Source organism: Diabrotica virgifera, chromosome 6, assembly GCF_917563875.1.
Source record: "Diabrotica virgifera virgifera chromosome 6, PGI_DIABVI_V3a".
NCBI lineage: Eukaryota > Metazoa > Arthropoda > Insecta > Coleoptera > Chrysomelidae > Diabrotica > Diabrotica virgifera.
Genome location: NC_065448.1, coordinates 161,057,374 through 161,077,350, shown reverse-complemented (window position 1 = coordinate 161,077,350; position 19,977 = coordinate 161,057,374). Strand labels below are relative to the sequence as shown.

Genomic DNA, 19,977 nt, shown 5'->3' with positions numbered 1-19,977 from the left:
AAATTCGTAAAAATTTCAATTGCGTTTTTCTTGAAACTACAATATTTGACATATCCTACTGTTGCTTTGAGGCGACGATATGTAAAGATCTCAAAACATGTAAATTTTGACTTACCGAGTTGTTGCACAAAGCTCACGATATAATGTACCTTTACATAATATGGCATTTATTGACTTTCACAAGCCTTTCGATAGTATTGAAACTTGGTCCTTATTGTCGGCCCTGAGGGATGTTTGAATAGACTTACGGTACACTACACTCATTGAAAATATTAACCAACAGGCCACATCCCACATCAAAAATAATGACGACGAAAAAACTGAAAAAATGCGCCTTGGTAAAGATATTAGGCAATGTGATACTATTTCACCAAAGCTTTTTATCTTAGCATTGGAAAATTTATTCAAACAGCTTGACTGGGCAGTCTGGTCCCAGCGCTTGAAGTGTAAGGTTGGTCGAGCAGTGAACAAATCGATAAATAATTGTAGTTTTAAACCAGTTGGTGACAGTTTCTGTTATTAAGTGGTGTGGTGGGTGATATGGATTGTACAAGCGGGGGTAGACCCCCCGACCCTCCTCCTCCTTCAGGAGATTCAGGTGACCCTGGAAGGGAAATTAGATGCTTTAAATTTAGGCGAAATAATATTAACAAACTTTTGTACTATTGAAAATAATATAATTAGTTTTGACTCGATTGGTCGTAATAGTATTAAAATAAAATGTAAGGATTACAAATCGGCAAATTTTTTAATTACTAATAAACATTTACCAGTTTTTAAACAAAACAGTTTAGACTTATATATACCGAAATTTATCTTACACCGACAAGGTGTCATTAGAGATATTAGTCTTGATTGTTTTGAGGAATATATTAAGAATAAAGTTAGGCCTTACGATGAACATAGCAAATTTAAAGTTGTGTCAGTGAGAAGAATTAATAGAAGGGAGGAAGAAATTATTAATGAAGTTAAAACTACTGAATATGTTCACACTAAATCGTGTATAGTAACTTTTAAATCACAAATATTACCGAAATTTGTCGTCATAAATAAAGTATTGAAAGAAGTTGAAACTTATAAACAAAAAGTCTTATTATGTTTTTCTTGTCTTCGTTTCGGACACCTAGGTACGCAGTGCAAAAGTAGACCGCGATGCAATCGATGTCAGGGTATACATAATACAAAAGAATGCACTACTGAAAATATTACTCCTATTTGCTCTAGTTGTCAGGGAAACCAATTTACCACAGATCTAAAAGTTTATCCCGAATTTAATCGCCAAAAACAAATAAAGGAAGCTATCTCTTCACAAAATTTAAATTTTCATGATGCAAGCAAACAAGTTCCACGTAATTCATATGCAAATGTAACATACCTTGTATGTTACACATGCCTTGCACAAATGTAACATAATGCCTTGCAATATACCTCGACTCTTCCAAAAAATGTCGTTGATTCTAGGGTAGTGGCGCAATCACTATCAAGATCTCCTAGACATGCTAATCATTTTAACTTGTCTTATTTAAACAATCAACATAGTAATAGTTATCACTACAGTAATGTCAAATCTTCTAAAAGACAAAGACCCAACACCCCAGATGAAACAGAGTTAACAAGAAAAGAAATTATTGCACCTGTACATTTTCCTAATCAAGGTGGGAGTATATTATCTCATCCAAATTACACGAGAAATAACGCAATTTCACAGGTTGAAAACTTAGATTTAGATTTAATGAATACAATTTTAGAATTGGTTTTAACAATTGTTAATACATTAAAATAGACATACTTTAAAACCAGAAATTATTGAATTAGTTAGTAAACATTTAAAAGTAAATATGGCTTTAACTTCGCAGACGTAACGCAAAATTTTAATTTTTTCCAGTGGAACTGTCTTCAGCAGTTGCAAATAAGGAGAACCTTCTTTTTCTACTTTGTAAATATAATATTCAGGCACTATTGTCCGAAACTTGGTTTAAACCAGGAAAATATTATAATATTCAGGGATATAATTGTTTCCGGTCGGATCGGAATGATGGGTTTGGAGGCTCAGCTATTCTTTTAGACAATAAAATAATATCCGAAGAGGTAAAACTTAATTTTAATAATTTTCCATTTACATTTACGTGTGTGTCTGTCAAATTATATTCATTTGACAGGCCTATTCACATAATTTCTATTTACATTGAACCTCGCACTAAAATTACTTGCTAACAATGGATTAAATTTCTAGAAAAAATACCTAAGCCCTTTATACTCGGGGGTGATTTTAACGCACGTAGCTATAATTGGGGCTGCGAAGTTGAAGACATAAATGGAAAATCTCTTCTGGAAGCGATAGAATTTTGTAATTTAAAAATATTAAATGATGGATCTCCCACACTTGCTCTTACTCAAAGATCTTCAGCAATTGATATCACTATATGTAGCCAGGACATAGCTGATTATTTAAATTGGAGCGTACTTCAAGAACCATTTGGCTCAAATCACATTCCGATATTATTATCCTGGGAAAATGGAAACACTGCACTACAACAAATGAACACACATCAAATTTGGAATTTAAATAAGGCTGACTGGAATACATACTCTGCAACTCTGACCTCCCTGCACGCTCCCAAAACCTACCAAAGTTTATTAAAGAACATAAATTATGCAGCTGTTCCAGCTATTCCAAAAAAAGTCTCTTATATAAATAATAATAAAAGATATATACCGAAACATTGGTGGGATATAGAGTGTGACGTCGCTGCCAGAACTAGGAAACAAGTCTTTATCAGATATAAATTAAATCCTAATCTTGTAAATTTGATAGAGTATAAAAGATTAGATGCCATTGCAAGAAAAACATTTAAACAAAAAAAGAAGAAAAGTTGGATCAAATATTGTGAAAATCTAAGCTCAAATACCCCTATTAAAGAAGTATGGAAAACAGTGAACCGCTATAAAAATAGAAAATTTTTGAAAAGACTTCCTATCAATCCTGAAGCCAATTGGATTAAGGAGTTTCAGGCCAAAATATCTCCACAATAAGCTTTGATAACTTTAATAACAGCTTTGATAAGTGCAGTTCAACTAAATTTTACATATAATATATCTACAGCTGCTGCATTTGTTGATGTTTCCTCGGCTTTCGACAACGTTAAATTAGATATATTATACCATAAACTGGTCCAAATTGGTCTTCCATCCACTTTCTTGTGGTTTCTAATATCGATGTATTCCAATAGATCTATACGAACTAAAATAAATAACAGCATGACTACTCACAGAACAGCGAATGTAGGACTACCCCAAGGTAGTATTTTAAGCCCTCTTCTATATATTCTCTACAATATAGAGATAGAACAATATGTCCCACTTAATTCTCGCGTAATCCAATACGCTGACGACGTTGTGATTTATACCTCACACAATTAATTTGACACTTGCAGCTCTAATCTAAGACTGGCACTTAATTCTCTACAAGATCTTTATGAATCTTTAGGACTTACAATATCTGGCTCAAAATCAGAAACTTGTTTTTTTTTCTAAGAAACATCAGGTCCCGCAAGGCAGTTTTATATTGGGACAGCTTGAGTTTCCAATAAAGAATTCTGTAACATACCTGGGAACAATTTTGGACAGAAAACTGTTGTGGAAAGATTACATCCAATATGCTATTAAAAAATTAGAGAATGCAATAAATATTCTAAGAGCCTTTTGTAGTACAAGTTGGGGTGCTGATCCCAATGTTGCATTAATATTTTACCGATCAATGGTTCTTCCTATTCTAGACTACAGCTGTCACTTGTATGGTTCTGCATCTAATACACACCTCAACGAAATAGAAGCTCAGAAGAATTTTAAGACTTTGCTTAGGATACCTAAATTCTACTCCAATAAACATCATGGAATGTGAAGCAGTTGAACCTCCATTGCAATTCCGAAGACAATGGATAAGTGATAAAATAGTTACCAAAGCCATATCCAAAGACATTAGATATCTCCAAGAAGTAAATCAGTTATCGATATTAGAACTGACCCACAGACATTGGAGAACAAAGAAGGATCTTTTGCACACTAATAGTTATAGAGAATTATCTAAATATCAATCGGAACTATATATTAATCGACTTGCTCCCATAGGCGTAACCAGGGGGGAGGGTTTGGGGGTTGTAACCCCCCCACTGGGATGTACTTTGAGCTCTATACGCTTAACACCATAGCCCTCAGAGACCTTAAAGTAGTTGTAACCCCCCCCTTTCAGGTAGTTGTAACCCCCCCTTAGGATCATCCTGGTTACGCCTATGCTTGCTCCTATATATAAATATAAACCAGATGTATTATTCTCGATAGGAGTAGAAACTCTATATATGGATCCAAATTTACCACGACAATTATTCAATCAAGTTATTCAAAATAGGTGGCCTAATTACCAATACTGCTTCACTGACGGATCTAAGACCAACTCTAATACAGGTTGTGCCTTTTGGGAACTAAACACTAATAATTATAAAAAAACTCAACTTCCTGTCGAAACTTCTATATATACCGCGGAGTTAATGGGTATTCAAATAACTTTGAAATATATATCTGAAAATAACATAAATTATAGTGTTATATTCACAGACAATCAAAGTATAGTTAAGATATTATCGAACAGAGAAAACGCAAAAAACCTTAATCATATTGAAGTTGAAGTAATAAAACTTTATCATGAAGCTAGAATTTCTGGAAATAATATAATTATTTGCTGGATGAAAGGACATTCTGGTGTAGTGGGCAATGAAAAGGCTGATAGTTTAGCTATGGAAGCAGCAATAAATGGAGAAGAAATATATAACAACTATATTCCGTATACAGATATAATCAGTGTAATCAAAAATAATGTTATAACTCAATGGCAACATCACTACAGTTTGTATACAACCGGTTTAAACTATAAAAAATGTAGACCTATATTACCCGTTAATAGATGGTTCTGTAATCAGTCCAATAGGCACTTCATTAAGACCTTAAATATAATAAGAGCCAACCATGCTCCTACATCTTCCTACTTGCATAGAATGGGTTTAATAGAATCGCCAAACTGCATATGTGGAGAGCTTGGCAGTCTAGATCACATCATCTTAGAATGTAACCATCAAGAGAATAGTACATCACAGTTATATGTAGATCTATGTAAAAATAAATGTTTACTTCCAATAAATATAAATTTAATAATATTTCATAAAAATATAGAAGTTTTAAAATCTTTATATGAACACATCAAGAGATGTAAATTTAAATTATAACCTGTCAACAAATATTAGGCTTTAGTATTATCCCGACTACCTTTGTTTTTTACCTAATATTTTCTTATCCCTCTAACCTTGACCTAATTTTGATACGTCTACTATAAAAATGTCCTGACGGGCCCCTGGACGAGAAGTTATTTTACCCAGTTTTCTTCCATGTTTCCCTAAAATGTTCCTGCTTTAGTTTTAGTATAAACATAAAAAAAATAAATAAATAAAAAAAATATATAATAAACAAAAAAAACATATATTATAATAAATAAATAACATGTATATATGTGTATGTGTCTGTATATTATGGTATATAAAATATGTAATATAATATATTAGGTACATATTATAATATATAATACGTATATATATACATAGTATAATTACAATATTATTGTAATTTAACTTGTGAAATTGCGTTAATACCAAACTAGACTGGATAATTGGCTATGCCAAGGCCATAAAAAAAGCTTGACTGTGAGGAAAAAGGTCTAAACATTGATGGTCTACGTTTAAGTCGTTTCAAGTTTGCCCATGACATAGTATTATTTAGTACAGATATCAAGGAATTAGAGCAAATGATCAAGGAATTAAACCAGCAGTCAAATATAATGGGTGTCAAAATAAACCTTTAGAAAACAAAAATAATGAGTAATTTACAAACTAATCTGGTTACTGACAACGTTAGTCTTGAAAATGTAGACCAATATTTAAATATATATCTTGGACATACCATTAAAATCGGCAAATAAAACTAAATAGCTGAAATAAAAAGACGTACACAATTGTCAGTACAACTCAAAGCCGATGGAAATGGCCATGCTAGGGATTAGTTTGAGAGACAGGATTCGAAATATCGACATTCGTGAAAGAACAAAGATTAATGATGTCACAGAACGTATAGCAAGTCTCAAGTGGCAATGGTGGGTCGAGCATATTGCCCGAGATAATCACGAAGAATGGACACATAGATTAACAAACTGGAGACTAACAGAGAACAGGCGAGGTGTAGGCAGACCGTAGAAGAGGTGGACAGATGATATCAAACAAGTCGAGGGCAAGCAATGTATGAGAATTGCAAAGAGTAGAAATCGATGGAAGCAAATGGAAGAGGCTTATGTCCAGTAGTGGACAAACATGGGTTGAAGAAGAAGAAGAAATTGACGGAAGGTGAATGCAGATTCCTTCTTGCCTGTTTCATTTGTTGTACAAAGCACGCATTTAGATTGTCACCAGAAAGTTGGTTTTGACGATGAAAGTTTTAGATTTTCGGATCTAAGACTTCTTATTGTATTAAATAGATGTCGCTACAGCGTCTAGAAGCAAAATATTTTGTATACTTCTGCTTAATAAGACAGTGGGTTTTCGTTTTGATTCAGAGCAGACCACAGGCCTTTCTGAAGATCCCAATATGGTGGTTGCCTCTGAAACAGAACGCAATAATTGAAGACCTAAGTGGAAGAAGGGGGTATGTTACAAAACCTAACTTTTGAGACTTGGGCAGTTAAAGTTTTTATTCCTCTACTTTTATGATGAAAATATTGTTTGTGTTATTTGGCTTTATTTATATTGTTATAAGCATTCCTAGAGCTAAATAAGCAAACTGGAGACGCAGAAATCTAGGAGAAAACAAACGGCTATTGTCCATAGCAGAATAAGACAAACCGCAGAAGAATATAAACAGACTTGAAGGGAAAACTATAAACAACAAGTAGCAAAGGAAGAGTCAGAAATTAATAAGATTAATGAAGAAATGAAAGAAAAACTCTTGGAAGCGGGAATGAAAACTGCCAAAAAACTAACAACAAAAGAAAATAGATTAAGTAGCGGGACAGTTAAATTAATGGAAAGTAGACGAAAACTAATAAGCGAAAACAAAAGAAACACAGTAGAATACGTAGAACTGAACAAACTTATTAGGAGAAAAACCAGAGAGGATCTAAGAAAACACACTGAAAATGAAATCGAGAAAGTAATTGAGAGAAATAAGGGCCTAAAATGCTTACGACCAAATTTAGGGAAACCACTACTCATTTCAATAAAGGATGAAACAGGACGGGAAGCGAGGAGAAAAGATAAGATATCAGAAGAAGTAGAAAGATTTAATAAAGAACTATACACGTCAAAGAAAGACGCAAACTTCAACACTCAGGAATATATCAAGAAAAAAAAAAACAATCACGAATATAAACTCAGAAACATTACCAAAAATAGAAAATTATGAAATAGAAGCAACACTATCACAATTAAAGAACAACAAAGCACCAGGACCAGATGGAATCTTTGCTGAAATGTTAAAAGAAGGGAAAGAAGAAATCTTACAAACATTAAGAAATCTGTTTAATCAGTGTCTACATAAAGGAGAAATACCCGACGAATGGAACGAAAGGCTTACAATCCTGCTATTTAAGAAAGGAGACAGAAAGGACATAAAAAATTACAGACCCATCTCACTGCTGTCGCAAACGTATAAACTATTCATGAGGATTATCAACAACAGGCTAACACACAAATTGGACTCATATCATCCAGTGGAGCAGGCAGGACACTGACCATCTTCTAACAATTAGGACACTAATAGAAAAAGCTAACGAATACCATATAGATCTGCACTTAGCGTTCGTTGACTACGAAAAAGCATTTGACAGGGTGGAAATGTGGGCAATAGAAAAGCTATAAACAACTGTAGAATAGATTCCAGATACAGAATGCTAATACATAATATATATATATATATATATATATATATATATATATATATATATATATATATATATATATATATAATATATATATATATATATATATATATATATATATATATATATATATATATATATATATATATATATATATATATATATATATATATATATATATATATATATATATATAGATATACATAGAAAAGAAAAATCATTGGCAAATAACTCGCAATGTGAATGTGAATACAAAATTAACAATATAAAAAGATGGAATGCAACTGCAGACACGTGTTTCTGACTCATTAGTCGTCATCAGTACAGTATAGCCAAGTTAGAAGAATAATAGTTTAACTTGGAAAAAGATCACCACAGGAGCAATATTACCATTTGTGACAACAATGTCAGAAGACCCTGCCTTTCAGGGCGACGACCAACACAGTCACGGAGGTAAAGCTACCTGAGGAAAGAAAAGCCAAAACCTTATAAAATAAAGGATGTTAAGTAAGCGAGTACAACTATAAACATAGAAAAGAAAAATCATTGGCAAATAACTCGCAATGTGAATGTGAATACAAAATTAACAATATAAAAAATGGAAAACAACTGCAGACACGTGTTTCTGACTCATTAGTCGTCATCAGTACAGTATAGCCAAGTTAGAAGAATAATAGTTTAACTTGGAAAAAGATCACTACAGGAGCAATATTACCATTTGTGACAACAATGTCAGAAGACCCTGCCTTTCAGGGCGACGACCAACACAGTCACGGAGGTAAAGCTACCTGAGGAAAGAAAAGCCAAAACCTTATAAAATAAAGGATGTTAAGTAAGCGAGTACAACTATAAACATAGAAAAGAAAAATCATTGGCAAATAACTCGCAATGTGAATGTGAATACAAAATTAACAATATAAAAAGATGGAATGCAACTGCAGACACGTGTTTCTGACTCATTAGTCGTCATCAGTACAGTATAGCCAAGTTAGAAGAATAATAGTTTAACTTGGAAAAAGATCACTACAGGAGCAACATTACCATTTGTGACAACAATGTGAGAAGACCCTGCCTTTCAGGGTTATAACTTGGCTACACTGTACTGATGACGACTAATGAGTCAGAAACACGTGTCTGCAGTTGCATTCCATCTTTTTATATTGTTAATTTTGTATTCACATTCACATTGCGAGTTATTTGCCAATGATTTTTCTTTTCTATGTTTATAGTTGTACTCGCTTACTTAACATCCTTTATTTTATAAGGTTTTGGCTTTTCTTTCCTCAGGTAGCTTTACTTCCGTGACTGTGTTGGTCGTCGCCCTGAAAGGCAGGGTCTTCTGACATTGTTGTCACAAATGGTAATATTGCTCCTGTAGTGATCTTTTTCCAAGTTAAACTATTATTCTTCTAACTTGGCTATACTGTACTGATGACGACTAATGAGTCAGAAACACGTGTCTGCAGTTGCATTCCATCTTTTTATATTGTTAATTTTGTATTCACATTCACATTGCGAGTTATTTGCCAATGATTTTTCTTTTCTATGTTTATAGTTGTACTCGCTTACTTAACATCCTTTATTTTATAAGGTTTTGGCTTTTCTTTCCTCAGGTAGCTTTACCTCCGTGACTGTGTTGGTCGTCGCCCTGAAAGGCAGGGTCTTCTGACATTGTTGTCACAAATGGTAATATTGCTCCTGTAGTGATCTTTTTCCAAGTTAAACTATTATTCTTCTAACTTGGCTATACTGTACTGATGACGACTAATGAGTCAGAAACACGTGTCTGCAGTTGCATTCCATCTTTTTATATTGTTAATTTTGTATTCACATTCACATTGCGAGTTATTTGCCAATGATTTTTCTTTTCTATGTTTATAGTTGTACTCGCTTACTTAACATCCTTTATATATATATATATATATATATATATATATATATATATATATATATATATATATATATATATATATATATATATATATATAAGAAAACAACAATGAGAGTACAATTGGAAGAAACCACAAAACCCATACCAATTAACAGAGGAGTGCGACAGGGAGATGTTATTTCTCCTAAACTATTTACATTAGCACTGGAAGATGTTTTTAAAACAATGGAATGGACAAATATGGGAATAAACATAAATGGAAAGAAACTAAACCACCTAAGATATGCGGACGATGTAGTAGTCATAGCATCAAGTTTTGAAGAACTACAAACCATGCTAACCGAACTAGCAAATGAATCCGAACAAATAGGTCTAAAAATGAATTTTGCCAAAACAAAAGTAATGACAAACACACAAGACAATAGAAACGTAATACTAAACGACACCACAATAGAAGCGGTTAATGATTATATATATTTGGGAGAGATGATAAAAATAAATAAGGAAAACCAAACAGCGGAGGTAAAAATAATGGTCAGATTGGCCTGGGCAGGATTTGGAAAATTAAAATGGGTCCTAAAGAATAAAAAATACAACAATACTTAAAAACAAGAGTGTTTGACCAGTGCATACTCCCAATTTTCACATACGCATGCCAAACATGGACCTTGACAAAGGCAAAAGTGGATAAAATAATGAAGACACAAAGAGCCATGGAGAGAGCAATGTTAGGAGTAAAATTGACAGACAAAAAGCAAAACAACTGGGTCAGAAATAGAACAAAAGTCAAAGACGCAGGCCAACATATAGCCAGGCTAAAATGGAGCTTCGCAGGTCATAACGCATATACAACAATGGAGACCATGGGCAGGAAAGAGAGCAAGAGGACGACCCCAGATGAGATGGGGAGACGACATTAAAAAGATAGGAGGAACGCACTGGAAACAGAAAGCACTAAACAGAAGCGAATGGAGGAAACTGGGGAAGCCTAAGTTCAAAATTGGACGAATTAAAGGGCAAATGAAAAAGAAGCATTCCTATGCATAAAATGTTGATAATTTCTTTTTATTTTTGGGATTTTTTCTAAAAATAAATACAAACTGTACATACCACCTTCTTCCATTAATTTTAGTTTGTATAACTATCCTTTATTTATCTGAATGGATGAAGGGGGTATGTTGCATGAAATAATACTCTATAATAAGTTTTACAGCAATTTATGTAATTGAACACAAAATAATCTTCTTCATGTGCCGTGCTCGATTATTGAGCTTTGGATGTCAAATTGGCTATAGTAATTTTGTTGATGACAGTTCGGAAAAGGGATGCAGAGGATCTGTTAAACCATTCTCACAGGTCTCTTAGCCATGGCGGTCTTCTTCAACCTGACCCTTCTTCTTTCGTCTGTCTTGCCTTGTACATATTATTAAATGGAGTAGGTACATTTATTATACAGAGTGAGTTGTATGTATGGAAAGCCTCAATTATCTCGGAAACGGCTTGCACGATCTTTTATGGATTTGGTTAGTAAGGCTGTTCTAATGAGGACGATATTATAGTGGTAATTACATTGTTGTCAGATCTTCAGTTTGTCTGGAAATCTAATGAACTTTCTTATTTAAAATCGAACACCCTGTAAATTTTTGGCGTTTTGAAGTCCTTAAGAAATGCTGATTATTTTTCGTGTTATATTTCCTATACCTAAATGCCACAATTTCGGAGTTATTGCTACATTTATTTAAAAAAAATTTTAAACAAATTATAAGAATCTATTTTTTCGGCCCGGTAGAGATTATTTTAGGTTCTTTTGTTCATCGGAAACAAAAAAGGACTTTTGTAATTTTTTCTGAAGTTAATCTTTTTCGAGTTATAAAAAATTTAAACCTGAAAAAAAAACGAAAAATGTTTCATACCTCCTTCCTCCATTCAAGAATCGTATTTTATATGTTACATACCACCTTTATCTACTAGAATATCTCTTATTAAGCTTTTTAGAGGTACAGTATAAGTATCATATAATAGATAATAAAATATATAATAAATATCATACAAGAAAATAGCTTCAGAACAACAACAATATCATATAATAGTTAAGTTACATACCACCTTCATTCACTAGGAAACTCAAAATTTTAGAAAATGTGACATACCCCCTTCTTGCGCTTAGGTCTTCAATTGTCTTTCATTTTCTCTTAGTTTACTCCTGTTGTGAGTAAACGGAATCAACATTCGATGGAATTTTACCTAGATAAATTGACGGGAGCTGAATTCATATTGTAGATACTCTCTTGCCTGCTTGATTTATCGTTCGTTTGCTTTGCAAATTGCAGAAATCTTGGATTTATGTGATCACCAGAAAGTTGATTTCAACGATATAAGTTTTAGATTTTTGGATCTAAGACTTCTCATTGTGTTGAATAGATGTCGCTACAGCGTCTAAAAGCGAATGTTATTGTAGAATTTTTCTTACTAAGACAGTTAGTTTTTGTTTGGATTCAGAAAAGACCAGAGGCCTCTCTGAAGATCCCAATAGGGTGAAACGTACGTAAGAGGATGGTGGTTGATTCTGAAACAGAATGGAATGTTAACTGTCCTTAATTTTAAAAATAAATCTTATTAGTAAAATATGGTTTTGCTTGTTTTCGATTCAGAGGGATGCACAATCGCCGGAGAGCTGTTTCCACTATTTCAGGCTTTATCAACAGCGCTAGCGTGCATTCCTCTGAATCGAAAAACAGCTCGACCATCAATTTAAGGGGAATTCCAAAGATCATTGAAATTCCCATTGGGATGCGGTCCAGCGACATCTTTTAACAAATTCAAAAGTCTGAGATGCAGAATCCAACACTTTAATAAAATTAAAATGGTAAATAGTTGAAACTTTTAGTGTTGAAAGTTCTTTCTGGTACATCCTTAATCTGCGACTTTTACAATTTATAAGACCGCAGACGACGAATATAGAAAACAAAAAGGAAAAGGACAGAAAGTCTAGGAAAAGGACAGAAAGAAACTTCTTAGTACTCAAATCTGAGTAAAAATAGAAAAGTAAACGATGGTTTTGCTTGTTTTCGATTCAGAGGAATGCTTAATCGTCAGAGAGCTGTTTCCTCCATTTCAGGCTTTATCAACAGCGCTTGCGTGCACTCATCTGAATCGAAAAAGAGCTCGACCATCAATTTAAGGGGAATTTCAAAGATCATTGAAATCTTATTAGTCTTCGAAAACATTTTAGGTCGAGTTTTTGTTAAAATGTTGGGATTTCCATCGAAATGCGAAAGAAAAGGACAACATCATGCATGCACTTTGTCACTTGCCTGTTGGATAGTTGGAGGCTCCAGCCAGTCAGGATGTGGAGGCAGTCCGTGGATAGTAGCTTGTTGCGTAACTGGCACAACAGATAACATGCCAGCTGTCATTCCGTACGAGGATTACAATGATCTGCAAGAAAATCTAGAGTAAGTTTAATGTATTCCTTTATAATATTATTTTTAGATTCCCGAAATCAATAACACGCTTTTAAGGGTATAGGCGCAAAATGTCGCCTGTCAAAATGTTCAATGTGTTTTAAATGTATTCATTTTTTTCAAATCCCGAGAAAACTAATAAATATTTTTAAAAAATTTAAACGCAGAATGAAAGATTACATTATTACTGAGGGTCTAAAGTCCCTGAAAATTTCTATAATGTTTATTTTAATAAGTTAGAGGGGTGAAAATAAAACAGAAAATTTAGTGTGATTTTTAATTGCAAATATTTCATTCAAAAGAAACTTTTTATTTATTCTAAGGGACTTTCAGCCCTCGGTGATAACGTAATCTTTAATTCTGGGTTTAAATTTTGCAAAAATTCTTATATTATTATTAGTTATCTCAGGATTAGAAAAAATGAATACACAAAAAATATTGAAAATTTTGACAGGTGACATTTTGCGCCTTTGCCCTTAATAAATATTTTTGGATATTTTTTGGATCGGATTAAACCACATTATTATTTTAATGAAAATTGAAAAGATGCCAAGATTCACGAGCATATCTCATTGCACTCAGTATAGAATACACTAGCATCCTAATTAAAAAAAATGTGTGTGTACTTTGTACGCACGTAAGAAGTTATACTTCTATTATATGAGTTCAACAAAATAAATATACTTTAAACAGTTTATTTGTATGCTATTTAAATATTAAACTAATTTGAATACTTACTACTGTCCAAAAAAATTTATTAAAACAATACCAAAAATTAAAAAAAGTAAGGCAAGGCAACATGAGGTGTTCATAATGCTGGGGCCACAGTAACGTCTAATGCCGTTAATTACCGCATTATTGCAACTAGAGAAGTTCTTGATAATTTCCCAAAATCGCAGCATAGGCCGGTGATAACAACCATGGGCATCACTATTCCCATTATAAACTCAATTCCTCTGCCTAGATGGAACTTTCGTAAGGCAAACTGGGATAAGTACCAAGCACAATTGGAGAAAGATATCAGATATATTGAGCCTAAGGTAGAAAACTACGGAAGATTCGCCAAACTTATAATTAGCTGTACTAAAAAACATGTTCCACGTGGCCTAACCAAATCCTACACCCCATGCTGGACCGAAGAATGCAAAGACCTGTATGATCAATATGAGCAAACCAGAGACCCAGATCTAGGGGAACAACTTCTAGAGTCTCTAAATTCTGCAAGAACTACCAGGTGGAGGGAAACTCTCGAAAACCTTAACTTCACGCATAGCAGTCGCACTGCCTGGAACCTGCTCAGAAAACTGGACACAGGCGCTAGTATCCCAACAACTAACTCTTCATTGCCAAATCCAGAAGATATAGCGAAACGCATTGCGCAAATCTCCAAACCAGTCATAGAAAAGGCTCATAAAAGAGAAGTACGATATCAGCTCAAAAAGATCAAAACTGCATCTCAACAAAGCCTAGCCATCATGAGACAAATAGAGACCGAGGAACTTTTCAACGCTCTAGACTTAATTAAGTGCCGCAAAGCTGCAGGAGTTGACAAACTATATCCTCAGTTCATAAAACACATTGGTCCAAAAACTCGAAAGTGGCTCCTCGACTTCTTCAACCAGATAATGACGACGCAAAAGCTCCTCAAACTATTCAAGCAAAGCAAAGTCATCGCAATCTGTAAACCAGGCAAAGATGCTTCATTGCCCGAGAGTTACAGACCAATCGCCCTTTTAAGTGTCTGCTATAAGATCTTTGAGAGGATAATCTACGCGAGACTTTTACACTCCGTAAGCGAAAATATTCCCGTAGAACAAGCTGGATTTATGCCAGGAAGGAACTGCAGTGATCAAGTTCTTTCTCTAACCACATTTATTGAAAATGGCTTCCAAAAGAAAATCAAAACGGCAGTAGCATTCATTGATCTGACTTGTGCTTACGACACGGTATGGAAAGAAGGACTACTACTAAAATTGTACCAGATGGTACCATGCCAATCATTTAATAAGCTAATAAATCAAATGCAGTGTGACAGATTATTCCAAGTTAGCGTTAATGGAAAAACTAGTAAATACAGAAGTTTACAGAATGGGTTACCCCAAGGATCGGTTCTATCGCCGCTCCTGTTTAACATTTACACCTCAGACGCTCCCACTACAATCTCACGCAAGTTTATTTATGCAGATGACATGGCTTTAGGCATACAAGAAAGAAACATCGAGAACGCCCAAGCTATCCTAGAAAGCGACTTGCATACTATTAACACATATTTTAAAAAATGGGGCCTTCAGCCAAATCCCACAAAAACAGAAGTTACTGCCTTCCATCTAAATAACCGGGAAGTGAACTACAGACTAAACATAGAAAGCGAAGGGGTTACCCTAAAACATAACCCAAATCCAAAATATCTCGGTGTAGCACTGGATCGTACTCTAACTTTCAAGAAACACTTACATAAAACTGCAGCTAAAGTAAAAACTCGCAATAATATCATTCACAAGCTTGCAAACACCTCTTGGGGAGCCAATGCAGACACAATCAGGACAAGCGCTCTTGCATTAGTCTATTCAACAGCCGAATATTGTGCTCCAGTCTGGCTAAACAGTCACCATACTAACGTCCTAGACACACAACTAAATCAGACAATGAGGTATATTACGGGGACCATAAAAAGCACACCAACTCAGTGGCTTCCAGTTCTAAGCAACATTGCACCAACCAAAATACGACGGTTAGCTGCCCTTAAATCACAATACCAGAAATGTCAAAAGAATCCCTCATTGCCAATAAATACCGACATAGATCAGTTAAACCAGGGCCAATTGCGGCTGAGATCTCGAAACCCGCCAACAAGAACAGCAAAAAATCTTCCAAACAATTTCACAATCGATGAGCATTGGATAAGCGAATGGAACGAAGAAGTGAACAATGCACACCTAATAGGAAATCCCACAGTCAAACTCAACGGTTTCTCAATTCCGCGTCGAGAATGGTGTAATCTGAACCGAATCAGGGCAGTTCATGGAGTGTGCAATAAATCACTTAACCAATGGGGTATCGCAGACAGCCCGCTATGTGACAAATGCAATGCTGCTGAACAAACAGTCCACCACATTACACAAGAATGTCCAGCCACACGATTCGAAGGAAGCTTAATCGAAATCCACGAACTAACTCCTGAGGCAATGGAATGGCTCCACAGTAGCAATATCCGCCTTTAATGTTTTCATTTATATTCTTACAATCTATTGTATGTTTTAGCAATGTGTAAAGTTCATACGAATATATATATATATATATATATATATATATATATATATATATATATATATATATATATATATATATATATATATATATATATATTCGTCTTGAAGAGGGCGAAACACATTTTTAAGAACAGGTGTTTGGATCTTTGATTCTATTCAAGAAATTTTTCCCAACCTGAAATGGTGGATGTGTGAATTGTTCGTAAGGGGATTTTTCCACATTCTCTATTTCATTTGTTTGATTTAGTTACGTTTGGTCGGTAAACCAATAACTTAGATCTTTTGATCACTGAGTGTGTTTCAAAGATTTACATCTTTTGTTTTTTTTGTTTTTCAAACATATATTTTACTTATAGTAATTAGGGAATTAAAACGTGAGGCTGTCATGGTCAGATTATGCGGCGTAGATATACGCTCCTGCTATGTCTGGGTCTCGAATGTTGTTTTTTGATGGAATGTGTCTAAAGATATTCAACCTCTCATCTTTATTGATAAGCCCAGAGAGGTTGAAGAGGGCGAAACACATTTTTAAGAACAGGTGTTTGGATCTTTGATTCTATTCAAGAAATTTTTCCCAACCTGAAATGGTGGATGTGTGAATTGTTCGTAAGGGGATTTTTCCACATTCTCTATTTCATTTGTTTGATATATATATATATATATATATATATATATATATATATATATATATATATATACCGCATTATTTGCTATCTCTGTAATGAAAATAATGCGTTAATTAACGGCATTAGACGTTACTGTGGCCCCAGCATAAGCGGTCACCCATCCAAAACCATTGTTGGACAACGGTTACAGGGCAACAACGGTGTACTAAGTCAGTGCGCTATGGCCGTAAAATTGATACCAAAATGAATTATTTTGACAGATGGTACAAATAATATTATGATTGCTTTTAATATTTTTTTCGTCATATTTTACTACTTATTATTCTATTCCCGACGAAGGGAAATCCAAAGACACAAAAATAATAAATATGTTTACTAAAAACACCAATATATTTTTTCATACTCTATTTGCACTGATACATATCGTCGCCTCAAAGCAACAGTAGGATATGTAAAAAAAATTACTTTTGGGATAACCATTTCAAATTATTGGAAATAAACCCTTCTGTTGAGTGTAACACTAAGATAAATAAATAATGGAATACTTTTTTCACAATATTACATATCCTTGTGAAGCTTAATTCTCTTTAACTCATATGATATAATGTAACACTAAGACAACATACATATCCTACTATTGTATTTTGTCGTTTACTAATTTTGGTCACAAAATATTAATGCAACACTAAGTTATCTTACGCATATTTTACTGTTATAATGTAGTTATTGCCGAATTGCGAATATTTGTCTTTGTTTATATTAAACGGCTTGCACCCAGAATATTTATTATCTTCAGAAATCTTACCACAGTTCTACTATTACATTCATATTAAAAGTTGTATTGTGAGAATAAAAATGGATAATTCAGCCTCAGCCAATTTAAGTTATAAAAAATCTAAAATATCTAGTAGAATTCAATATTTAGTATATTGTATTGAAAAGGAAAGAACAAGAATACTTAAAAATGGTCCAATTTATGTTCCATCTGAATTGGCCACCATTGCTAAGTCAGCTAAAAAGAAAGGTAAGCCATATGAAGTTACTGAGATGTCAACTGAAGAATTTTTTGATTGGAAAAAAATAGCCAAAGACATGGGAGCGAACTTTAATATTAATAAAAAAGGCCAAAAAGTTTTAATCAACGACATCAAATGGATTAAAGTCAAGAAAGGCGAACCTGAAAATGTTTTCTATAAGACTGCATTCAAACAGGAAGAATTTGATGTTATCAATATTACCAAAAGTTAAGAAGCCAGAGAGAAAAGCTAACTTTAATTCTTGCCTATGAGCAAGCACCACCGATACCGCTTAAAAAAAAGAATGATTTAATGAGTATGTGCAACGATAACTTAATACCAAAGAGACACCATAATTTTTTCACATCGTTATCTGCATCCGATGTGACCACAACTAATTCTGATTAATTTTTCATTCTCTTTTGTTTGTCATTTTCGTTGTCAAGTTTCAAAATTGTCGGAAAACATGTATATTGAGTTTATAATTTATCTAATAGAATGTTTGAACAACAAAATTTTGTTGTTTTTTATAATAAAATGTGTAAAATTTTAAACAAAACTTCAGTACAATATAAGTTTATAGAGTGAGGACGTTTGAGTTGGAATAAATTCATTATCTTGAGAAAGGGTGAATTTGGGGAGAAATCCTGAGACAGTTCCATTTTTATTTTTAAATTATGACTGTTTGCCATATACATCATACTACTGACGTCATCCATCTGGTTGTGATGACGTAATCGATGATTTTTTTAAATGAGAGTAGGGGTTGTGGTATAGCTCATTTGAAAGGCTATTTAATTCTCTGTTCAGTAATGTAAATATTAACATCATTATTTATACAGTGTGTTCAAAAAATATTTTCTTTATTAAATTATTTGACACAAAAAAAGAATGTAAGCAATTTATTTAATTAAAAATACATTTTACCGCTGTCAGAAAAACAGGTGATAATGTTTATCTCAATAAACATTACTTTTCGCTTAAATTCAATGTGAGACAGGTGGGTGGCAGATTGAACATTGCATTTAAGCGAAAAACAATGTTTATTTATGAAATGAACATTTCTTTTTGTTTTCTGACAGCACTCGAATGTATTTTAAAGTAAATGAATTACATACACTTTTCTTTTTGTCTCAATTAATTTAATAAATAAAAACTTTTTTGGGCACCTTGTATAAATAATTATGTTAACGTTTATATTAATGAATAGATAATTAAATAACCTTTCAAATGAGCTGTCGCACCACCCCTACTCTCATTTAAAAAAATCATCGATTACGTCATCACGACCAGATGGATGACGTCATTAGTATGATATATATGGCAAAAGTCATAATTTAAAAATAAAAATGGACGTGTCTCAGGATTTCTCTCCAAATGCTCCCATTCCAGAGATAATGAATTTATTCCAACTCAAACGTCGTCACTTTATAACACATATTTACGGATATCGTTAAAAAACAGTTTAACTTTTAGAGCCACAGTAGGACAAGTAACTTTTTTTCCAATTATTTTTCACTTTTTTATAAATTAATATAAATATTTATGTAAGGCCTGTAAAGTTATATACTCAAACAAAATTCCATGTAAATCCATTCAAATATAAAAAAGTTATTAAGTAATGAAAAATCCGTAAAAATTTCAATTGCGTTTTTCTCGAAACTACAATATTTGACATATACTACTGTTGCTTTGAGGCGACGATATGTAACTTGATAGATTTAGCAACTAACTTCATACTG

General features: G+C 33.4%; 1 protein-coding gene across 1 annotated transcript in view; it reads left to right on the top strand.

Annotated features, from left to right (window-relative positions):
* LOC114335625 (plasma kallikrein) overlaps window positions 1-19,977 on the top strand; it is a 133,314-nt gene that overhangs the window by 32,907 nt on the left and 80,430 nt on the right. The window contains exon 2 of the mRNA XM_028285890.2: window positions 13,093-13,315. Coding sequence (XP_028141691.2) covers window positions 13,093-13,315 — 223 coding nt within the window. The remainder of the gene's footprint in view (window positions 1-13,092; window positions 13,316-19,977) is intronic.